Raw genomic sequence first — 26,081 nt, 5'->3', positions numbered from 1 at the left:
CGAAGTGAACTGTGTGTTCCAAGTGAACTGTGTGTTCAAAAAGCAAGTTGGAGAGCAAAGTGAACTGTGTGTTCCAAGTGAACTGTGTGTTCAAAGAGCAAGGCAAAGAGAACCTCGTATCACTAGAGACTCTGTTCCGTGAAGACTGAGAGGCAGCACTGTTGAACACTACCTGAGCGTACTAAAGGATTGCAGAAAGACCAGTCACTGTAATTGATTTGTTATGAACAAGAGTTGTTTTGTTCTATTTCTCTTTTCTCTCTTTCCTGCTGACAAACATTTTCTTTCAGGATATTCTATTTTTGCGAGTGTGGGACTGGGACTGGTTCTGGAGGAAGGAGTGATTTCCTTATAGGATCCCAGGATTAGCCGATCAGTTTGTTAAAGTCAGAGAACAATCAAAGTTCTAGTAGTTATGGAGTTCGGAGGTAATCAGGAACAATCAGACAATGGCTATTCACACATTGCAGATAAAGAGCTCATTAATATATGTGGAAGAAAGGTTTATGAGTGGCTCTCCCCGAACTCCGAAGGTTTATGTTATTTAGGAAGGACATTACTTATAACCCTTGTTCAATGATTAAACAGACATAGCATACGTTCCAGAAATGGAAACAATGTTCAGAAAATGATAGGAATATGTAGATCATGAAAATTTTAAATGTCACTGTCACGTTTGTTTGTGTCTTCTTCATCTACCCAGCAGAACCTCAATCGAATCCAAACATCAGTGTACAAAGACGTAGGTACATGTATGTGTGAAATGTTCGTCGCAAATCAGACATTATAGGCCAAAACACTGTCCCAGCATACTCTATAGGTTGAATGTTGTCCCACACACAACCAGTGGTCCCGTGACCACCGAGTGCATATAGAGGATGTCTCGTCCTCCTCCCTGTCTTCCCCAATTATAGTCAAGTGTCTGATTTGCGAAATGCATACATACTTGTGTCTAGGTCTCCGATTATTGTATGAAATATTTTTTCTTATGTTAATAATTGATGGCAGTTATTGTTTGCTGCCAAAGGGTGGACTGTCGAAGTCAAAAATATTACACAAAAATAACATACAAACTACACACATATTAGTCGCTATACTTGCAAATACGCGCAGCGAGCACAGCAATATATATGGTAACACACGCATTTACACGGACATGCCACAGAGATGGATTCGACACTTATTTCATACAGTACATAACTATAATAATATCAAGCGCCAGACATCATGATGATTTAAAATGATATATAATGAAGTAATGTCATGTATGTGTATTATTTGAACGAAACCAGATAGACCGGTCATATTTACTATTAAAGCAACTAGATTAATGTGTAGATTCATTTGATACTTGTTATAAAGTTGTAGGACATTGCAACAAATAATTATGATTAAATGTATGTAAGCTGAAATCACTTTTATTAGAACAATAGATATTCCAAACAGGTAGTGGACAGGAAGCTCAGGCCAGCCCCTTAGGACGTCCCCAAGGCTGAACCTGTTCAGCATATACAAAGAGACTAGTGACTCATCATGAATGAGTGAGTCCCCTCCCCCAGAAACTAGATAACACATTGCTGACCACACAGGAGGTCAATTGCTTTTTGGTACCAGAGGATGAAGGAGTTGCTGGCAGAACAGTTCCTGCATTTATTTACAGAGAGAGAGAGAGAGTGATATGGAAAGACGAATTTATATAACTTAAGGATAATGGTATTGTATGCTGGCCTGTAACTGTATGTAACTGTGACTGTAACTGTATGTTTTAACTGCTTACTGTATGAGTTGTAACTATAGGTATACTGTACATTGTAATATATTGAATCCATATCCTTTTAATAACAAATATATACATCAATGAGCTTTGGAACTCAGATAATGTGTGGGTGTATTGTTTTCTCTTATGGGATGCAGTGTTTTGCGATGTACAGCACACTTTTATCGTATGTGGTAATAAGATGCGCCTGGCGTCTGCAATATATATTAGAGCGGGCATTTTAAATATTTGTGAGAAAGCAATTTGGCATTAAGAGTGTGATTGATTTGGAGTTACATTGTGTTGTTTAAGTGTTCCCTTTATTTTTTTGAGCAGTGTATTTCTATTTATCTAGGGGGTGGTGCCGCAAAGGAGTAGAGAATGGTCACAAGGAGAGCTGAGGTGGAAGAGGGAAGGTACATATGAAACAGGAGCTGAGAAGGGGGCAGGGCTAGTCCCAGTGGAGGGGTCAGCCCACAGGAACTAGCCAGACACTGTAGGGGCTGAAGCTGGGTGCAAGGTGAAGGAGAGCCCTGGAGGTGGGTGGGGAAAGGCTGTGGAGAGGTGGAGCAACTGGAAAGGGGATCGTCTCCATCCTGACACTGCGCAGAGTAATCCTAGATAGCTGCCGCACTGCACCTCAGTACATTGACTTGTGCCTCACAAATATTTGGGGGGGAGGGTTGGTGGCTCACCTCTAACTGCCATCTAACAGGCAGTGTATGAAACAGTGTTACCATGACAATCACATATAGGGGTCTATTCATGAAGCAGTAAAAAGTGTGTAGAAGTGAGCCAATGGAGAAGTTGCCCATGGCAACCAATCAGCTGCTTTGTATTATTTTATAGTAAGCAAATTATAAATGTTACTTCAATGCTGATTGGTTGCCAAGGGCAACTTCTCTACAAGCTCACTTCTCCACACTTTTCACTGCTTCATGAATAGATCCCTTAGTGAGAACTACCAACCCCAACACCCTCTTTGACAAAGAGCCGCATAGTGTTAATATGACCAATGGACAGGCTCGGACTGGGTCACCGGGGAGCCGGTGAACTCACCGGTAGGCCCTGCCGAGTGTTAGCCACGCCCTCTTTTGTGTGAGGGCAGGATTGCACTCTCCTCCCCAGCTCCCGTCCCAGCCACAGGAGCAGTGCAGCAGCCGGCAGGTGATCCCCGTGGTGGCGGTGATTGCAGAGTCCGGCTGAGGGGAGGAGAGGTGCACGCTGCGCTTTCCTCCCCAGTCACAGCAGCCGGCAGGTGATCCCGGGGGGCGGTGGTGAATGTAGAGTTGAACTGAGGGGAGGAGAGGCGCGTGCTGGGGCATCTGTGTATCTGGCACTGCTTGGGGCATCTGTGTATCTGGCACTGTGCTGCTGGGGGCGTATGTGTATCTGGCAGTGGGCTGCTGGGGGCGTATGTGTATCTGGCAGTGGGCTGCTGGGGGCGTATGTGTATCTGGCAGTGGGCTGCTGGGGGCGTGTGTGCATCTGGCACTATTGGGGGTGTATGTGTATCTGGCACTGCACTACTGGGGGCATCTGTGTATCTGGCACTGCACTATTGGGGGCATCTGTGTATCTAGCACTGCACTACTGGGGGCATCTTGTATCTGGCACTGCACTACTGGGGGCATCTGTGTATCTGGCACTGCACTACTAGAAGCATATGTGTATCTGGCACTGCTATGGGTATCTATGTATCTGGCACTGCACTACTGGGGGGCATCTGTGTATCTGGCACTGCACTACTGGAGGCATATGTGTATCTGGCACTGCTATGGGTATCTGTGTATCTGGCACTGCACTACTGGGGTCATTATTTGTATCTGGCACTATACTGGGGTCCTTATGTGTATCTACTGCTCTCTCCCAGTGTAACCCAGGCACATATATTGCTGCTCTCTCCTGGTATAACCCAGGTGCGTATACTACTGATCTCTCCCGGTGTAACCCAGGCACATACACAACAGCTTGAAGTGGGCAGCGAGGTAGAGCTCTTTTTCTTTATATACTATGCTAGGTGGCGCCTTTAATGGCTGGCCACTCCCCTCTGGTCACTTGGCCACATCCCTTCTAGCATATGGCAATGCCCCTTAGTGGGCCCCTGTGATTGCATTTCCCTGGTGGGCCCTTCATGCCCCAGTCCGACACTGCCAATGGATACCATGTGAAACACACAAAGGAGGAGCTCAGATATGCAGCAGTGACTCTTCCAGCTTCAGCTGAGATAGAAGCAACAACCTATCAATCAGATCTGTAGCAATGGGTCGCACGAACAGTAATGTTACCCCCCCCAATAAGCAGAAGAAGCCGCTATGACATTTTTTTATTTTAGAAAATGTATACATATTTACTAAGTAGGGCGGCTGACAGGGGCAGTATGTGCCTACCTGTTTACAGTCCATTCAAGAAAGTATATGGTAAGGCAAAGTGGAATAGTATATGATATGGCAAAGTGGAAATATTTACTGGTTACTGGTACATTCTGGGCTGACAGTACAAACATAAGCACCCAAGTGCCGCCCCTAGGCACATGCCTCACGTACCTAATGGGAAATTCACCACTGCACTGACACACATCTTGAACATACTGTGGGGCCTATCCATAAAGTAGAGAAAAGCCCTGTTTTGAGGAGAATAGGGCTTTTCTCTGCTTCATGCTATTCATGGAGCAGGTTACCGTGGAGAAGTTCCTGACTTCTCCAGCGGCCCACCTGCTCCGCAGCTGAATCACATCACCATACTTAGCCCAGCTTTCCGCTTCTTCATGGAGTTCGGGTTCGCCATCTCAGGATGACGTAACCTGAATTGCGGTGCAGCTACTGTAGGGGAGCTCTCCTTGCCCCCTGTCCAGCACCCAACAGTAGCACTGACCCCCTGACCTCCCATCAGCCACTACGGTCTTCTGGGAGGTCAGCCTGCGGAGCACTAAAACATTGCAGAGGAGCACTGCTGGAGAAGACAGCGTAGCTGGAGCCCGGGATACCGCATCACTTCGCCAGAAGGATGAGTATACATGAATTGCTACTTATCACAGCTAAATATATCGTATCGGACCAATGCTATGTATATAGATAAGTATCAATTCATTTTTGTTTCCTACATGAATAGACCCCTATATCTTTCTAGTGCTCAGGTTTTCCCCATTTCTCCTTTCCCTTACACCATTACAGGTTGAGTATCCCATATCCAAATATCCGAAATACGGAATATTCCGAAATACGGACTTTTTGAGTGAGACTGAGATAGTGAAACCTTTGTTTTCTGATGGCTCAATGTACACAAACTTTGTTTAATACACACAGTTATTAAAAATATTGTATTGAATGACCTTCAGGCTGTGTGTATAAGGTGTATATGAAACATAAATGAATTGTGTGAATGTAGATACACTTTGTTTAATGCACAAAGTTATAAAAAATATTGGCTAAAATGACCTTCAGGCTGTGTGTATAAGGTGTATATGGAACATAAATGCATCCTGTGCTTAGATTTAGGTCCCATCACCATGATATCTCATTATGGTATGCAATTATTCCAAAATACGGAAAAATCCGATATCCAAAATACCTCTGGTCCCAAGCATTTTGGATAAGGGATACTCAACCTGTACTACTGATCATGCAGGAAATAATAGGACAACAGGTAAGCGGCAGGATAGGAAATGGCAACTAAAACAGTATTCATGAAATCGTCTATTCAAAAAAAATATTATTTTTCCATAAAAAATTGAATCAGAAATGATCATTCACAATGACCGTCACAGCTTTATGTATATTATACCATTTCAACTCTCTTGAGTCTCTCTTCTAGCGAGTGCTTTTCCCTCTCACACATGCGCAGTTTCTCAGAACGCTCTCTTTCTGCAGAAAGCTGATGCTCTAACACTTCTTTATCTTCCAGCAGGCTCCTTGAGAATTCTTTCTCCTCCTGTAAGTACACTACAGATGTAGGCTCTGCTTCTAAATGTCATTGACTTCAAAAATTCATTATTTAGCTTAAAATGAAGTTTTTGTAAAGTGCTTTATAGCACATTCCAGTCTCTCCCCAGAGATGTAGCTGGTATTTTTCAATTATGCTGTTGTCTAAATGAATATAAGGAGCTCAGTGGCCTTGTAGTGAAAGGGCAGGCATAATTCAGCTACATTATCATTATATTATATATCGATTTGGCAGACCTGCAAGGAGCGCTGGTAGATGTCCATGGTGCGCAGTTTATCTGTGAGAGCGTTTACTTGGGCCTCAGAGCGTCGCGAGCGCTCTCTCAGTGCATCGGCCTCATCACGGTAACCACGAGAGAGAGCAGCCATTTGGGAGAGCTCACGGACCTAGGAAAATGAAAGGAACTAAGATATCAGTACATTGCTATGGCAGCAGAAGTAACATGTTACATGTAGGAGAAGGATAAATGGTACAAAACTTTCAGTCTGTAATATAGACGATATCTTCACTCTGGTGCAACTGGATTAACTCAGTGGGGGTAATTCCGAGTTGATCGCAGCATCAAATTTGTTAGCAGTTGGCCAAAACCATGTGCACTGCAGGTGGGGCAGATGTAACATTTGCAGAGAGAGTTAGATTTGGGTGTTGTGTGTTCAAACAAATCTAAATTGCAGTGTAAAAATAAAGCAGCCAGTATTAACCCTGCACAGAAACAAAATAACCCAACCAAATCTAAAGGTGTGTACACACGGTGAGATCCCTGCTATGTTCGATTTTGACTATGTGATTTCCCTTGAACTCCCCCAGAGCCCAGATAGTACAGATTGTACAGATTTTGACTATCTGTGCTTGAGATTTTGTCTATGTACGATTTTGACTAAGTGCCAATTTTGACTATACTTTGTACTAGATAGTACACTATATAGTCAAGATTGACTTGCCTGCACAGTCTATCTAGCCTTACGATACCGACCCCACGGGAGCGCGCATCGGGATCAAATCTGTATCGCAAGCTGCCTAACACCATGAGATATGCACTAACTTCTCATAAGATTTTGACTATATGGTCAAAATCTTACAGATTTATCTCACCGTGTGTACACACCTTAACTCTCTCTGCAAATGTTATATCTGCTCCCCCCCCCCCCCCCTCAGTGCACATGGTTTTACCCAACTGCTAACAAATTTGATGCTGCGATCAACTCAGAATTACCCCCAGTGTGTAGTAAATATATACAGTATGCACACTATAGAACTGCTGCCTCTGCTGGTTATATATATATATATATATATATATATATACATACATATACACAGAAATGATGGGGATATCAGTGACCAATGGTGTCGTTACAGTACTAATAATCAAGAAGGAATTTGTTCAATTAAAAATTAACATGAGCACTTTATTTAGGAGAAAGTATATAAAAAGTATAAAATTCAACAGACTGTAGGCAGAGCAAAAAATCAGCCTATTAAAAGTAAGTTAAAAAAGCGGTATATGAAAAACTAATATATACATTGTATCTACTATCTAAAAGTGAAAATTTGTCCTTCTATCTTTCTATCCACAGTTTACAAGCGAAGATCGTGAAATTTGACATACAAGCGTATTAAAACACGCCGAAAGCAACTAAAAAAATTAGAAATCCCTAGCACCCCTAGGGGGCGGGACAGCAGCACAGAGTATATCAGGAGCAGGGGTGTATCTTCCTATTGGCCAGGATGGCACTTGCCAGGGGCGCCGGCCAAAGGGGGGCGCCGCCTGGCAGTGCCACCCGCGCCAGGGGGTAGAATGACATAGTAGTTCTCACTGAGTACATCCCTTAGCAGTGCTCATCCACCGCTGGACTCTCAGAAGCGTATTGCACTCTGACACTCTCTGTGACTATGGTCACAATGATGAGGAATATAACCAGGGAGCGGAGCAATTCCAGGTATGGGGACGGACGAGGCACTTGCTTCTTCCTCATCCGCTCCCCTTTTCATTGGTCCCACGCGATCTATCACCAAACACCAGCCACTACAATCAGCACCAGTCAGCAGAGCAGCCTGAGCATACCTGTACATTTTCTGCAGTACCGTAGCTGCACTGCATGGACTATCCTGGCAGTCTGGATCACAGGTTACAAAGAGCTCTGTATGGAGAGGTATCTAGACCAGTGACTGCCTGTCCAGCTGTGTTGAGACTACAAGTCCCAGCAGATCTTGTCAACTGGATTTGCTGGGACATGTATTGCCAACACACCTAGAGAGGGGTTTTTAACTGTGTGTGTGGATATATCCCGCACCATTCCTGTAACTGCCGCCTCAGTGACCCTGCCCATACACTCCTGTAATTCCCTCTCAGTGTCCCTGCCCACACTCTTCCCATAAATCCCCCTCAGAATCCCTGCCTGTGCCCGTCCCGTAATTCCCTCTCAGTGTCCCTACCCGCACCCTAACCGTAATTCCCCCTCAGTGTCCCTGCCCGCACCCTCCCCGTAATTCCCTCTCAGTGTCCCTACCTGCATCCTAACCATAATTCAGTGTCCCCTCATTGTCCCTGCCTGCACACTCCCCATAATTCCCCCTCATTCTCCCTGCCTGCACCCTCCCTGTAATTCCTCCTCAGTGTCCTTCCTGCACCCACCATGTAATTCTCCCTCAGTGTTCCTAACATCAGCCTCCCTGTGACTCCCCCCTCAGTGTCCCTACCCGCACATTCCTGTAATTGCCCCTCAGTGTCCCTGACCTCAGCCTCCCTGTAAGCCCTCCACCTCATTGTCCCTACCACATAGGCAAACGCAGGGGGGTGATGGGGTTCCGGTTGCCCGTAAACCCCTTTCCTCTTTTGCAAGTGGCTTAAATTATGAAAACAATAGAAATGGTATATAATACGATAACTAGAGCTACCACCACATAATGCAGTTTAAGGGACAGAGCAGAGCTGCTGCACATGCCCAGTGGTAGCATCTTCTTCTACCAAGTTTGCTGTGTGAATCCTCAATCAGTACACTGGACAAGAGAGTACCTACCAGGAAGAAAAGACAGGAGCCTTACCATGAGGTGGGAGAATGTGTGCTTAAAAAGTGCAGGAATGGTTCTATTATGTTTGTGAATTTATTTATTATGGTATGGTTAATCTTTTTGCTGACCACTTACTTATATTATTTAAATGTGTGATATAGCCTATACTATGACCATCTACAGTGTTAAATATTAATACTGTATTCCATACAGTATACATTAATGTCCAGGGTCTCCCCCAGACTCCCACAATTGCTCCAACGTTCCGCAGAGTGGGAGATTGTATACTGCATTTGGAAACCCCCCTCTAGAAATCCTGCTTTTGCCAGTGTACCCGCACCCTCCCTGTAATTCTCCCTCAGTGTCCCTGACTTCAGCCTATCTGTAACTCCCTCTCTGTGTCTCTGGGTGGGGGAGGTGGGGGGCGCCAGTTCCTTACTTTGCCAGGGGTGCTCAGACTCCTAGATACACCCCTGATCAGGAGACAGCATAACTCCGGAATTGCTGGACCCATGTACTCCAAAATTGGTACACATATGCCTTACACTCTGGAAACAAACACTGTGGGGGGGAAAGACACCCCTAGCACCTCTAGGGGTGAAGCAGCAGCACTGAGTATTTTAGCACACAGCATAACTGTGGAAGAAGGCCTGGAACACTTTACACCAAACTTGGTACACATCTTACTTACAATCTGGGAACAAACTCTGTGGGGGTTAGACACCCCTAGCACCCCAGGCATGGAACAGCAACACTGAGTATTTCAGGAGACAGCATAACTCCCGAATGCCTGGACCAATTTACAACAAACTTGGTACACATATGAATTACAAGCTGGAAACAAACACTCTGGGGGTAAGACACCCCTAGCACCCCTAGTGGCGAGGCAGCAGCACAGAGGTTTTCAGCAGACAGCATAACTCTGGAATGCCTGGAGTCATTTACATCAAACTTGCTACACATATGACTTACACTATGGGAACAAACACTGTGGGGGTAACACACCACTAGCACCCCTAGGGGTGGGCCAGCAGCACAGACTATATCAGGACAGGCATGATATGTCAGTAATGACAGGGCTGCATGTGACAGGGCCAGTGACATGATGTGAGGAGGGGAATGGAGGTAGCACAAACCCATACACAGAGAGTTATATAGTGGAAGTAGCACGGTCCGCCAGCAGCACAGAGTATATCAGGAGATACATAATATGCTGCGCTTTATAAGAAACTGTAACAAGATCGATAATTTCACTGGGGCACTGACATGATGTGAGGAGAGGAATGGAGGCAGCAGGAAGCCACAGACTGAGAGTTGTATAGTGGGAAGAGCAGGGTTCCTTGGGGTACCAAAAAGTGGTCCGGCCACTACACAAAGTGCGTCAGGGAAGCAAGATATGCCTATATACTAGATGTCCAACCAACATAAATTAACAAACAACTTTCATTTACATTTACCATCCGCATCCCGTAGCGAAGCATGGGTATTCAGTTATCTACAATGTTATTTATACTGTGTGTTTAATATTTACATTTATTTTTGTAAAAAGACATTCTTAAAATCCCGGGCAATGCCGGGTACTCCAGCTAGTGTTATATATATATATATATATATATATATATATATGTGTGTGTGTGTGTGCAGATAGATAGATATATGGTTGCATAAGCGTAACAAAAAAAAACACTTTTTTTTATTTTATTAAAACATATATCAAAAGATAGGAGGTACAGTATGTCTTATCTCTTTAGAAGGCAGGAGGTCACAGTGAGGAAGGCGCTCGCTGTGACCTCCTGCCTTCTAAAAAGATAAGACATACCGCCTATCTTTTTATATATGTTTTAATTTAAAAAAAGTTGTTGTTTTTTGTTTATACAACCTTTTTATATATATATTTTACTTTTTCATATACCGCTTTCACACGTGCACGCAAGGGGGGGTTCCGAGTACCTAGAAACCCCCCCTGGCGCGCGATCCATCGGCGCTGTGGAACAATGTTATTTTAACTCTAATGTGGCTGCACGTGCACTGAGAAGCCGGCCGCACGTACGGAGCTGCAGTGGCAGCGCACAGCTTCCGCACAGGCACAGGACTTTGTGACTGTGACGGATGAGGCACTGGGTAGCGGAGACTGTCTCCGCCACTCGCACGGACTCTGCAGCAGCGGCAGCCTGCAGTAAGTCACAAACTGTCTTACTAAGTAAGCTGTGCTTTCTGTTAATTGGGGGAGGGGGTTGGGTATTCTGAGCTTATTATTGTCTACGTATATGTACAGAGGTATATATATATATATATATATATATATATATATAACATTTAGCTGGCCACGTGAGTTTGCTTGAAGACAAACTGCTGAGTGCCATACTTGAAAATATGCATGTAGAGTACACACTGCGCCAAACTGCTTGAGAGGGGATGCTATATTATATATATATATACACACACACACACACACACAAACGTACATACAGTATATGTACGGAAACCCCCCCATGGAAATCCTGCGTTTGCCACTGGCTTTTTTAACTTACTGTTAATAGGCTGATTTTGTGTCTTAGTATAGCTCCACCTACAGTCTGTTGAATTTTATGCTTTTTATATACTTTTTCCTACATAAAGTGCTCATGTTCATTTTTAATTGAATATATTCCTTCTTGATTATTAGTACTGTAATGATACCATTGGTCTCAGATATCCTCATCATTTCTGTTTACCTGTTTCACCCAGCAGTTTACCACTGCTACTTACTTGGGGTTAGCTGACACTCTATATCACAGGGAGTGTTATCAGACTAATGACATTTTGAATTTACGTTAAGGGGCACTGGCGTTTCTATAATGGGTGCAGTGTGTGTGGTGCACACGGGCCCCTGAGTCCAGAGGGGGCCCCCACCGCACACACTGCACCCATTTTTAAAATACTCACCCCTCCGAAGTCCAGCGCCGGCATGCGCAGCGCTATTAGACCTCTGTGAAAATGGCTCAGCGGCCATTTTCACGGAGTTCTGCGCATGCGCAGTAGAGAAATCTCAGGGAAAATGGCTGCCGCGCCATTTTCCCAGAGATCTGTGCATGCGCTGCAGAGTCTGAGCCCTCTAGTGCTCAGACTTTACAGCGCTCCGGACAGAGAGGAGGGGACCCGAACACGGGCCTCCTCCTCTCTTAAAACGCCCCTTTTAAGGGGTATACCAACGTGGCGCTGAACCTCACTAATATATATATATATATATATATTCATACATACATATACACATATACACTGTATATTTACAACATGCTGCTTTATGAGAACTATCAGTTAGATTGCTTCTGGATTATCCACTTGTGTATTTAGTAATGCAAATAATGACCATCACTTAGGGTCACTCCTACACATACAATTACTATGGCATTACTATTCTGACTGCAAAGGTAACACAATACACTGTTAGCAGGGAATGTACAGTTGTCATCATGTCGACAATTACAATGTTGACAGTCAAAAGGTCAACACCATAATAATGCATGATTAAGTTGTCGACACCCAACACAGTTAAATTGTCAACATATGAACTTTCAAAATAGTCAAAATGTCGATAACAGAAATGTAATGTTTAGGGTTAAGGTTTAGGGTAAGGCTTACGAGTGGGTATTGACAATATGTACCTATCAACATATTACTGTTATTCTATTTATTTGAATTGGAAGGTACTGTATGTTGTTTTCTTTATTTTCATTTTATTAGTCTAGGGAGTTTATTTAAGAATCTTGGTAAAGCCACCGCTTCCAGGAGTGGTTAGGCCCGTACTGTTTTGCTGGACTGGGTAAAGGACGCCGGCGCTCAGAAGACAGACAGCGGCATCCCGACGCGCAGGATCCAGACACCTGCTAGGTAAGTATCCTAACCCTCTTCCCTGACCCCAACCAACCCTCCCTACCTGCAGCCTAACCCTAACCCTCCTTAATGCCGAACCCTAATCCTCCCTCTCCGCAGCCTAACCCTGACTGTACCCCCATAGTGCTCAACACTCCCTTTTTAGTGCCTAACCCTACCCCCCCCCCCCACCCCGCACCTTAACCCTCCCCACTGCAGCCTAACGTTAGCCTCCCCTACACTGCCTAAACGTAACCCCCCCTACCGAGGGCCTAATCCAAACCAGCCCCGGCATACTTATGTTCGGGATGCTAACAGTCAGAATTCCGGTGTCGGCATTGTTAGCGGCGTCGGCATTCCAGCATCCCAAACGCCGGTTTGACGAATACCTCCCATTTTCCGGTTAAAAGCATTTCCCTTTCAAGAGGTCAATTTGCTACAGATGTCATACACATGAGGCCTCAGTTATTAGTGTAACTATTTATTACAAATCTGTATTAAGGTGCAGACTGGTATCTATGTCCTTTGTTGTGTAATAATAGGACTAGTAGTGCAACAGTAAAATGCCACCCACAGAGAAGGGACTACTGTATAATTTATATGTTATGAATGGTGGTTAACAGAGTGAGGAAGGGTTGATGAATGAACAACTAGGGTGAATATATAAAATATCTAGATCTTATACTGTACCTGCTGATGCACCTTCCTTAGCTCCACCTCCAGCAACTGCACTTGCTGTTGACTGTCAAGTAATTCCTCAGACTTTTCTTCCCTTTGGAAATAGAAAGAGAAAATTATAAGTGAATTCCTAATTTTCTCTGTTTTATACTTATAGTGCCCCAGCTACCTCAGTGCTTACAAGTGAATCAGCCTTACTGCATTCTGTAAAATGTTTACTCTGTAGATAGTACTGTACACCTTCTTGGACCTATTGTGGCACACCTGCTGATACCACTCTACCAAGTACCAATGGGCAATACAGATGTTGTATTGGTTAGCTTTACTGCCTCACCACCACGGCCTTAACTGTGTGGAGTTTGTATATTCTCCCTGTGCTTGTGTGGGTTTCCTCTGGGTACTCCAGTTTCCCCCCACAATCCAAAAAATATAATGTTAGGTTCACTGGCTTCTGACAAAAAATGAACTAAGTGTGTGCGTCTACATGAGTTTAGGGCAGACAGATGGGCCAAGTGGTTCTTATCTGCCATCAAATTCTATGTTCCTATGTTTCTAAGTAGCAGTTCCTTACTCATTTATACTTGAATTTACAATGTTTTCTAGCAGGGGCTTGCATGGCTTCTGTACCCTATCAGTTTAGTGTCACTGTTCTGCTGACACCATCTCATCCCCTTGTAAATTCTGAGGAATAATAATCTGCAATGGAATCAGCAAGTTGTATGTCAAAAATAGAGTTATATCTCATATGACAGTGCCCCCACTATATCACGGGGATTCAGTATGGGATCCCGGCAGTCATAAGACTGACACCGGAATCCCGGCAAGCAGGATCCCGATGGCGAGCAAAAGGTGTCCCCTCGTGGGCTTGCTGCGCATGCCACGCTTTGGGCCACATTAATTTATTCCCCCTCGGGGGTTTGTGCACATGTGCTCTCTTACGCTCATCAGATTTGGCTACCATATTATTTGTAAAGGAAAACCCCTGACTACCAGCATCTCCTGACCACCTGTAAAAGAATATCCCACTTCTTTCCTAGCAGAAAAGGGCTCTTTGGTCACCCACCAGTCAGGAAATTGCTTTAAATATATGTTCTCTCCACCCCATGAAACTTTTTAATACACTTCTGGAAAGCAAACCCCCAGGCCCATAACCATGAATATCCTGCAGGTAGATATGGCTTCTAATTGGGGTTTAGTCCTTCCCAAAAAACATGTTAATTTACATGATGTAGGGCTCAAGTACCAAGGACTACATGCAGGGTTGGACTGGACCACAGGGGAAACCCCCAGTGGGCTCCACTGCCTGGAGGTCCACGCCCTCCTCTAAGGATCAGGTTCCAGGCTGTGCATTTGAATTACACATAATACATATGTTACCTTATACTGCACAGGACTATGGTGTATTTTCTACAGTACATTGGTGTTATTAATCTGGTACATTATCATGCATGCACTAGCAGTATTTACTATATATACTGTATTTATGAAGGGGCCCAGACCACGCACTCTCTAATGGTTATCCAAACCTCCGTGGAGACTGGCCACACCCCTTCACATTGGCCCCCACCACTGCTTTCCCCCGGTTGGCCCTTCATGCCCCAGTCCGACACTGACTACATGTGCTTTGCAGATGGCATTGTTTGTGATATGTGTTATTCTGAATTTCCTATGGCAAGTATAAGGTCCTGAACTCCTCTAACTATCCTGCTCTTGATACAGTCACCATCACTTACAGCTCCAGGCGCACACGTCGTAGTTTACTCTGTAGATCTGCAATGTGCAGCGAGTGATTCTGCCATGAATTGGGTTCTGATATCACATTTTGGGAAACTGCTTGCAACCTGGCATCAGTAGGTCTGACCTGCTGGTCACATCGGATTATAGACAGACGCTGTAAAGAGATGGCAAATGGAATTGTTTCATAAATTGGATTTTGTAACAATGATGGATGAAATGTTTATTTTTCAATCTAAATATTTATGTCTATATATTTATGTAACTATTCCTATAAAAATAAACAAAATATATATACAGTAGTATTGCCTCTCATTGTTTAATGTTTATTTCTCTTGAATACATTTTTTTATACTGCTGTATGTTTTACTTTGAGAGAACATGATTACACTGTAAGGTTGAGAACCTTTCTGTCTGTGTGTCTGTCTGTGTGTCTATCTAAACAGCAATCGATCACGTAATCAAATATAGGGTTATTCTCTAACCTACTGGTGAAAACTGGAGGTAGCCTCGGGCTTTAATGTTTCAGGCTATTTCATTTGACTCCCGACTTCTCCCGATAGGCTTGTTACTGCCCGTTAACTTAGAGGGAGATGTACCAAGCAGTGAAAACAGTGGAGAAGTTGCACGTGGCAACCAATCGGCATTGACGTAACATTTATCATTTACATACTATAAAAGTATACAGAGCAGCTGATTGGTTTGCCATTGGCTACTTCTCTACTGGCTTACTTCTCCACTCTTATCACTGCTTAATACATCTCATGTGTTAACAGGGGTTAATGGGCATTAACTCACACAATCCACGAAAAGTTCACAGATTCATGTGTTAAACCCACCACTGCACTCGTTAACCCCCAAGTTGTCAACGATTTTTTTTTGCCTGAGTGAGGCAGGTGAAAAAATATCCCAGATGACTCCTGGCTTCAGGGCTAACTGAATTCCCCCATATGTATTAGAACAAGAGGTAGAGTGATTGGTTCTGTTAACGGGATGCAGTCAAAATGCCGGCGGTCGGGATCCCGGCGTTCAGGAGACCAATGCCGGAATCCTGACAGACAGAATTTTGCCGACGTCCAGCATCCTAACATTCAGCCCTAATTCCTACTCAGTTGGTGGGTCCATGTCACCAACCAAGTGAGAGTAGAACCTATGGCAAGCAAAGCTCACAACCGGGACCACAGCATGGCTAGTGCAGTGAGTCCGCAAGGGGACTCGCTATCTCGCTGCCTGTATTTCGGCAGATGGGATGTCGCTGTTTGGATACTGACAGCCAGCATCCCATCAGCCGGTATATCATAGCCCTGTAAACAATAGTTTATTGTTCTTACCTCCTGAGCATCATCCCTTTGTCTTAGGATGTCTCTGAGGTGAGCACCTAGCATGTGGACCCAGCCTTCTAGGTCAGAATGAGAGAGGTGAGACAGCTCTGGCCCTGGTACTGATAATATCTTCTGAGAATCCTGCGTCATCTTCATAGAAGAGAGTAAAAGTAAATAAAATGCTTGTGAAAAGAATGATTACTATAAAAATGGAATCAGAGATAAAGGGGTCTATTCATCATATGGCCTCCGATAATTAAGTATTCAGCTTGCACCGATTTGTGGCACTGGATAGGTAAGTGACGGAAATATTGCTCTGATGTGGCGATAGCTGCTCCGTCCCTGTGATCCCTGACACTGCTACCAAAGTGACCTGAGATCACTCATGAGTTTGCTGGATACTAGGTGACCCCATTGGGATCCTAAAAATGAATGGGCCATTACATAAAACATGCTTCGACTAGCATTTCCACATGTGTAACGGGTCAGGCCCATAAATAATGATGAATAGGCCCATAAGGGATGAAAAGGAGAAGAGCAGAACATTTGGAAAGGGAGGACAGAAAATATACTCCATTGTCACCTCCTGTATTTTCTCTGCCAGCATAGTCTGGAAATCCAAGTTCAGCATTCGGATTCCACTGATTATTTCTTCACGACCCTCACCCTGAGATATTGATGGCAGAAGTTATTGAAAGGACAACAGTAAAAAGTCCTCGTGAAGGTGGCTAATAACAAACTTAATAACTTGCAGTTAAAAAATGTTTGGAGGTCTGGGAAAGGATTCACTTAAAAGTTGAATACAATTCTTTGCTAAATGAATTCACACAATAAGAATTCCAAGTATTCCTCAGAGACTAATCTAACTGTATTTGCTAATCATGCAATCTAGTGTGTCAGATACACACAAGCCATGTGACAGACCCGGCATGTATCACCTGACTCAATCATGCAATCTACTGTGTCAGATACACACAAGCCATGTACACGGAAAGACAGACTCGGGCATGCATCACTTGACTCAATCATGCAATCTACTGTCTCAGATACACACAAGCAGGGTCGGACTGGCCCACAGGGGTACAGGGGAAACCACCGGTGGGCCCCACTGCCTGGGGGTCCACTCCTTCCTCTAGGGATCAGGTTCCAGACTGTGCACTTGTATTATACATGGTAGATATGTTGCATTACACTGCACAAGTATCATTTGTTATTGCTTTTTTCCGTTAACTGAATGTCCTACACCTTAAATTAAAAGTAAGGCTTAAGCATGGGTCTTCAACCTGCGGCCCACCAGCTGCTGTGGAACTACACATCCCAGCATGCCCTGTCACAGTTTTGCTATGAAGCCATGCTAAAATTGAGGCAGGGCATGCTGGGATATGAAGTTCCACAGCAGCTGGAGGGCCGCAGGTTTAAGACCCATGGTAGGTAACGCCAGCAACTCCTTCCCCTCCGTGTATCCCTATCTCACACTGGATTTATGTACTTTGCCCTATGGGCTTGCAAATACAAATTATTGAGTCCGTACTTATAATGCGCGACAACTTATGTTATACACAGCACACGCTAATATATATATAAAAAAACATATTTTTGGTTTATGTCACATTGTGCTTACTGGCAATGTAATTACTTTACACTCTTTTATTCACTTATTTATCTTCCTGTCAATCTGATCCAATCAATGTGTAATTAAACTTTACAAATGTATTTATAATTTTTACATAATATATCATTTTTACATAGTATAGGATCTTTACCTGAACCGCAGCTCCCAGCATCAGTGACATTAGCTTCTCCATTTCCTGCATGGAGACATCTAGATGGGAAAGTATGAGCAGATAAGCTATACATATAATACAATTGTAAGGATTGTATCTGTGCATAGACATTTTGTTTGAGAAATTTACTTCTAGAAAATGTTTCAACTATGATGACAACAAAAAAAATCTAAATTTTTGTCTGTTCCGGTTTCACGCAAAAACTACTGGATAAATTTAGTTTGTGTTTTCACTATTGTATAGCTTAGTGACCTGGAAAGAAACTGAGGTACAGTATATTGATACATATACAAGAGCTCTTTCGCATGAAAATCCTACTATATCATTCACTAATCAGTCAGGTTATCTTGGCTCATGAAGTTTCAGTTTACATGTCAATCCAGTAGATGGCGCACCAAGACAAATACTGCACGTTATGGTTATGGTCGCTGGTCATGTTACTTAGGGGCATATTCATCATGAAAAAATTGTGCAATGAGAAATTTTAGTTTTCAGTTCTCATTGAATGCTCTCACAATTTTTTCAGTATTCAATATGCCCCAATGAGAAAATGATCACTTCCGAAAAACTGGGCTTTTAGAGAAGACTTTCAGATAGTGATAATTTCCCCCTCTGGCTGCACTGTGTTCTTCATACTGCGCATGCGCAGCACAAGAACAAGGGAGTGAATAAATATATATATATATATATATATATATATATAAAAATAGAGTGCAATAGAGCGCCTGATAGTGTTTATATGTTAAAATATTATTGTATAGCCAGTTCACCCTGTGAGGTGTGTAAAGTACAATTTAAAAAAAAAGAACAACTTAGCTCCTTGGAGGCAGCTTCGATCAGATGACGCTTTAGAACATGTAAGTTAAAAAACAAAAGAAGAACATAGTGTGTACTGTTTTTACAGAGTTAAAAATGCATATAAAACTCTGAAAGTAGGAACCTTGCTGGTCCCAATAGCCATACAGAAGTTTGTCAGAATACAAATAAAAACACAATTTATTATAACAATCCTGACGCAAAGGCAGGTAGCAAACGTACAAGATAAAAACAATTAGGTAGCTTATCTATCCATGATTGGAAATGTCGTATAAACAGCAATTTCGTAACCAGAGATTCAATTTAAAATCCTGTAGCAAATGCAGGTATCATACGTACGAGATAAAAACATAAAAACGGCTTATCTGTCCAATGTTAGAAGTATCAGGTGAGCAGCAAATCCCAATCCCAACGCGTTTCGTCCTTTAGCAGAGGACTTCTTCACATAATATAACTGCAAATATGCCCACTTGGTGTAAGGTGTACCTGCCATGAACTGCATGGCTTTTAAGAGGTACACTAGTTATATTATGTGATACAGTTGCCAGATTTTTATGATTTTGTGATAGTGTAGGACCTGCATGAAGGTGGGGTACCTTGGAGCGGTATGCAGGCTTCCGTGCATTGGCCAATTCACTAACTAAACCCCCATCATTTATTCATTTATTCATTGATGTTGTGAGGATAAGTGAGCTCATTTTGGCGAGTGCTGAACTTTTTGCTTCTATATTTTTGAGTAGGTGGCCATGGGCTACATGCACCCCACCCTATTAGTGGCGAGTGCGGATACTGCACCCCGCTTCTGGGGTGGCGAGTGCTGTGGTTTTCTATTTGCTGGTATATTTCAGGGTTAATCCTTGGTTAACTCATTAACTGTGGCCACAAACTTTGTTCATGCACCCCAATTATCTTAAACCTGTGTCAGCTGCCCTTTAGTAATTTATCAGCCAGTGTCATGTGACTAGTGTACCTTTTAAAAGCCATGCAGTTCATAGCAGGTACACCTTACACCAAGTGGGCATATTTGCAGTTATATTATGTGATACAGTTGCCAGGTTTTAATTTTTGTGATAGTGTAGCACCTGCATGAAGGTGGGGTACCTTGGAGCGGTATGCAGGCTTCCGTGCATTGGCCAATTCACTAACTAAACCCCCATCATTTATTCATTTATTCATTGATGTTGTGAGGATAAGTGAGCTTATTTTGGTGAGTGCTGAAATTTTTGTTTCTATATTTTTGAGTAGGTGGCCATGGGCTACATGCACCCCACCCTATTAGTGGCGAGAACGGATACTGCACCCCGCTTCTGGGGTGGCGAGTGCTGTGGTTTTCTATTTGCTGGTATATATATATATATATATATATAAAATATGCGCTATACAGCCGCGGCTACGATCCACCTTCCCCCCCTTCCCTGCCGCCGGCTCCTGCATAGGGTGCCCGGCAGCAGGGTCCATGCTAGTGACCTGTGGTGGGGTGAGGGAAGTGAGGCAGAGCCATTCCTGTCATACTAACATCTGTGCCAGAGGTTTGACTGTATAACATATATGAAAAATACAAAGAATGTGTTTGAAATATCTTCTTTGTATTATTCAAATAATTTTTATAGCCAAAACTCTGGAGTAAAAAGTCTATGGCAGGTGAGGCAGTGCCATACCTACCAATCTTTTCCACACATCTCTGATCAAATCTCACCAAATTTCCAGGAGTTTATACTGCTGCAGCTGTGTGTAATGCCCAGATGTACCCTTTGGCTCATATATTGTGTGTAAATCTGACTCTGGTGCCAGTCAGTGCCTCCTGAGCCATTTAGCTCACCGCACGTCCCTGGTCCATGCTGCAGCCACAGCCTTGCCCACCACCACCTCGCCGCCGGTGTACTTCATAAGGGGTGCCCAGCTGCAGGGAACATGCTGCAGCCGCTGCCCCTGCTCCCTCCCCCACTGCCGCGGCTGCCCGCAGTGCCCGGTGGTGATTATACAGTGTGCTCTCCCACCTCTCCATCCTCCGCCACCGGGGCTGCCCGCAGTGCCCGGTGGTGATTATACAGTGTGCTCTCCCACCTCTCCATCCTCCGCCACCGGGGCTGCCCGCAGTGCCCGGTGGTGATTATACAGTGTGCTCTCCCACCTCTCCATCCTCCGCCACCGGGGCTGCTCGCAGTGCCCGGCGGTGATTATACAGTGTGCTCTCCCCCTCTCCATCCTCCGCTGCCTGGGCTGCCCGCAGTGCCCGGTGGCAGAATAAGTGCAGCTCCCTCTCTGTCCTCCGCCGCCTGGGCTGCTCGCAGTGCCTGGCGGCTGAGATTACAGCCAGTGCGGCTCCCCACTCTGTTCTCATCAGCCGTGTACCAAAGGGGCTGCCCGGCTGCAGAGATCACTCTGCAGCAGCGGCCCCCCTAAGCCTTCTGCACAAGCTGCTGTGTAAACGGGCCCTTACAGAAAGGGGGGCCACTCCTAGCTCCTACCCAGTGGTGCAAGTAGAATTTTTTTCTTAGTGGTACTGATAGTGGTACTTAGTGGTACTGATAGTAAAAATAAGCATGGTCACGTGTCATGAGGGGAGTGGTCACGCAAAACTAGGGTAGTGGCTACATGACAATAGGGGCATGGCCACATTATGCCACACCATAATGCCCCTTACACATTACACCAAACACCATAATGCCCATTACACCTTATGCTACACACTTTAATGCTTATTACACATTATGCCACACACCGTAATGCCTATTACACATTATGCCAGACACCATAACACCCATTACACATTATGTAGTGGCTACATGACAATAGGGGCATGGCCACATTATGCCACACCATAATGCCCCTTACACATTACACCAAACACCATAATGCCCATTACACCTTATGCTACACACTTTAATGCTTATTACACATTATACCACACACCGTAATGCCTATTACACATTATGCCAGACACCATAACACCCATTACACATTATGCCACACATCGTAATGCTTATTACACATTATGCCACACACAGTTATGCAACTGACACCATCTTACTAAAATACCCCTTATAAATTATGCCCCAGTGGTGGTCTGGTGGTACTGCGTACCACTACCATATTTCTTAATGGTGCTCCGTACCACCCTGTACCACCCTACTTTCAGCACTGCTCCTACCGCCAATGCCTGTAGAGCTGCACCAGTCTGTGAATCAACAGCAGGCTGGTGCGCAGGGAGGACTTCTTAAACCAACCTTCCCTGTGCATCAGCCAGCTCTCTGTGAACTGTTCCTGTAGGTCCACAATGATCAACCTATAAGTAACATCGCAATGTATAACATTACATAGGGGTGGAGCAGTGCGACAGAAACCTTTTGGGGGGAAGGAGGGGCCCTTTCTATTTAGTCAGTCCCAGGCCCCACAATTTCTGATGGCAGCCCTGGTTGTGTCTATATTCTGAGAAAGTCAGTATACATAACATACACACTGTACACACCCCACCAGATGTAATGTGCTACCGCAAAGACTGCTGCCACGAACAACCACTTTAAAACCAAGTTGTGTTTAGCTGATCCACCTCAAAATGTGCACTGTGGGTTGTGTGAAACATCCCTTCAATGTCTAACTAGTTATCACCATGGAGCCACGCCCTTCACCAATTTTATCTTTTCCAATCTTCTCCAAGATCACGGTACAGGTTAGCTGCACTTTTGTCTTGTAGGAGAGTAAGGGGACATTGGGAAAGTCTTTTGTCACACGTCACTTTTATGTATTTGAATGTTTTTTACTACAATAATCAAAGCATTTACAAATGTACATGTATGCATTGTGTAACACTAAGGTGTAAAATTAGTCCTGTTGTACAGTATTTACAGGACACTGGAATCTACAGTACCTCAGTGGTGGTGGAAAAATATAGCACTTTTATAGGGTGAAAAAGGCCATGCACCCTCCTGCAGCACAGGCAATTTATATTTGCACATGAACCTTTATCATCTGAAAAACATTGGGGGTCAGTCCGAGTTGCTCGTTCGCTTACTACTTTTAGCAGCTGTGCAAACGCATAGTCGCCGCCCACAGGGGAGTGTATTTTCGCTTTGCAAGTGTGCGAAAGCGTGTGCAGCCGAGCGTGACGAAAATGTTTTTGCAGTTTCTGAGTAGCTCTGGACTTACTCAGCCCTTGCGTTCACTACAGTCTTTTTGGTCCTGGAATTGACGTCAGACACCCGCCCTGCAAACGCTTGGACACGCCTGCGTTTTTGCAGACACTCACTGAAAATGGTCACTTGCCACCCACAAACGCCCTCTTCCTTTCAATCTCCTTGCGATCGGCTGTGCAAATAAATTCTTCGTTAAATCCATCGCCCAGCAACGATCCACTTTGTACTGGTACGACACGCCTGCGCATTGCGGTGCATACGTATGCGCAGTAGAGACCTGATCGCTGCGCTGCGAAAAAAGGCAGCGAGCGATCAACTCGGAATGACCCCCATTATCCACTATTTTTGAGAGTGCACAAAGTAAGCTCCCCTGATGTGGCAAATGCTTCTTACAAACACAGAGCAGGTTCCTTTTCCTCCATAGACACCCCCATCACAAATATTGCTTTATGTAATAATGCTAGACAAATAGTGCTTTTCTATAAAACTGGTACAAACAGCGTTTACAATGCACATTCATTATTTGTGGGTGGTCACTATGTTCCTATGTCAGCACTGAGGCAACGGCAGGCAGCATGTACTGTACTTGGGGGGTAATTCCAAGTTGATCGCAGCAGGAATTCTGTTAGCAATTGGGCAAAACCATGTGCACTGCAGGGGGGACAGATATAACATGTGCAGAGAGAGATAGATTTGGGTGTGGTGAGATCAATCTGCAATCTAATTTGCAGTGTAAAAATAAAGCAGCCAGAATTTACCCTGCACAGAAACAAAATTACCCACCCAAATCTAACTCTCTCTGCACATGTTATATCTGCCCCCCCCTGCAGTGCACATGGTTTTGCCCAATTGCTATCAAAAATCCTGCTGCGATCAACTTGGAATTACCCCCTTGGTGTATAGTAGAGAATTAGATGCTGGAGCATGTGGGCTGACCTGAGACTGGATCCTGGGCTATAAGGTGCGTGTCTGGAAGGGGCATCAGGATCATCTGCTGGAGCTCATCCTAAAACATAATAATACACTGAATGTATTTCAAGCGTTGTACAGTATATCTACATAGGGCTGAATGTGTATGAAGCTGAATAGCAGACTTCTACAATAATGTCACTGTAATGGGTATCAGGTATGACTAGAATTCCTGTATAGCATCCTTCCCTTTTACACTACACTCCTTATTGTAAAAGAAAGCAGCAACTTTAATCTGACAGATGCGGTCAGGAGGTCCACAGTGAGTAGCTCGATTCGACAGTGCCTGAGCAAGGACCCTGACATGGGCATAATGCTACTTAGATCATCTAACCAAGGCATGTCCAAACTGCGGCCCTCCAGCTGTTGTGAAACTACATATCCCAGCATGCCCTGACATAATTTTGCTGTCAGAGAATGGTAAAGCTGTGTCAGGGCATGCTGGGATGTGTAGATTCTCAACAGCTGGAGGTCCGCAGTTTAGACAGGCCTGATCTAACCCAATTACAACTACCTGGACTGTGCATTACTCACATGTGACACATTAGCACCATAAAACAAAAACACCATTAGACAGCGGAGACTCCTGCCAGCTGTGAGGCCTGATCTACCATTACTGTGCTTCTGCTGTGCCATATATTACACTTGTCATGTCAGAGAGGTAAATGGAAATGTATTATACCCGCACAATATTATACCTCCCAACCTTTCTTCTGTTGAAGGAGGGACAGACGCACGGCAAAGCCGCGCGTGCTCCCGGAAAAGGGGGCGTGGCATAATAATGGGGCGTGGCTTTGTGGAGGACCCGCGATCGCGAGCCATGTCCCCATTTTTGTCACTGAGGGGGCATGCCCAGCGCTCTGTGAGCCGCTGGCATGCCCCCTCTCCCTCTGACTCAAGTGAATAGATGCTGTGCGCATGCGCACAGCGTCTATTCACCGCTGCTCTGCTGCGAGTGACAGAACCTCCCAACTGCCCCCCCCCCCCACACCGCGGGACACTGCGGCCTGCGGGTGGGACAGCGGGACAGTCCCCAAAAAACAGGACTGACCCTCGAAAATCGGGACAGTTGGGAGGTATGCAATATAACATTTCCTGCTTCACCTCTTTACTGAGGCAAAGCAGGAAGCAGCAGAACCATATGTATTAACATCTCGGATGCCGAAGTGGAGGAGTGAAAAGCCACCCCTCCGGCAATCGCTGCCAGACCCCCTACAGCGCATCATCCCAGTGCTGATGCGCTGTGTCTCTCCCTCGGGTGACTCACTTGGAATGCGCAGGATCTCGGTACTGACCCTAGATCTCACATGCATCCCGGAGCCGGCAGCCACTACACCCAGAGGCAGCGTTGTCCCTGGGTGTGGTGTATGGGCAATGACATCTGCAGCTGTCAAAATCAGCGTGCTATTATAGCGCCCCTGTCACTGAGCATGCATCCCCGCATTCATACAGCGGGGAGAAACGGTATCAGCGTACATAATGCCACTGAGACGGCTTCTCCCCCATATCGAGCCTTCATATATCTACCTCCCAGTTTTTACACAGATCTCAGGGTCTCATCGTTTGCTAAGCAAAATCCTAGGAGGACTTATCTCAGAGTCCCAACCACAGAGGTCCCTGCTGTAATCCTCAGTGAATTAATGTTTTAGAATTCCAGCTGTTATAATTTCTGTGTTGTTGTATTACTTTTTGTTTTCTTACAAGAGCAAAAATTAACATCTGGTATTATATTTAAAAAATATATATATTTTTTTAAATATACTGTAAATTCTGAAAATGACTGACACACAATCATACAAATATTACTATTTTTGTTCCTTCAGGTAGTGACAGCACCTGCAGGAGAATGGCAAGACCTCCCGCATCCCACCCACTTCCATAGTGACGCGGCTCCGTTTTGAGGGGACGGGGCTACATGGCACAAATTTGCATCATTTAGCCTCTCCCCTTCCTCACTGATCCTAAAACACAACAATTTGCCACTAAGGGGCGTGGCCTAATGATGTGTGCCTATATGGGGTACTATATAAGATGTACCTATCTGGGTGTGACTATATAAAATGTGCCTATTATGATGTGCCTTTAC

General features: G+C 44.5%; 1 protein-coding gene across 1 annotated transcript in view; it reads right to left on the bottom strand.

Moving 5' to 3' along the window:
- Positions 1–26,081, bottom strand: part of CCDC88B (coiled-coil domain containing 88B) — a 124,110-nt gene that overhangs the window by 37,300 nt on the left and 60,729 nt on the right. The window contains exons 4-11 of the mRNA XM_063944974.1: positions 23,963–24,032; positions 18,057–18,115; positions 16,877–16,960; positions 16,303–16,443; positions 14,971–15,128; positions 13,250–13,331; positions 5,935–6,084; positions 5,540–5,686 (exon numbers count right to left, since the gene is read on the bottom strand). Coding sequence (XP_063801044.1) covers positions 5,540–5,686; positions 5,935–6,084; positions 13,250–13,331; positions 14,971–15,128; positions 16,303–16,443; positions 16,877–16,960; positions 18,057–18,115; positions 23,963–24,032 — 891 coding nt within the window. The remainder of the gene's footprint in view (positions 1–5,539; positions 5,687–5,934; positions 6,085–13,249; positions 13,332–14,970; positions 15,129–16,302; positions 16,444–16,876; positions 16,961–18,056; positions 18,116–23,962; positions 24,033–26,081) is intronic.

This window comes from Pseudophryne corroboree, chromosome 11 (genome assembly GCF_028390025.1).
Source record: "Pseudophryne corroboree isolate aPseCor3 chromosome 11, aPseCor3.hap2, whole genome shotgun sequence".
In the NCBI taxonomy this organism is placed as follows: Eukaryota; Metazoa; Chordata; class Amphibia; order Anura; family Myobatrachidae; genus Pseudophryne; species Pseudophryne corroboree.
This window is presented reverse-complemented; position numbering and strand designations above follow the sequence as displayed.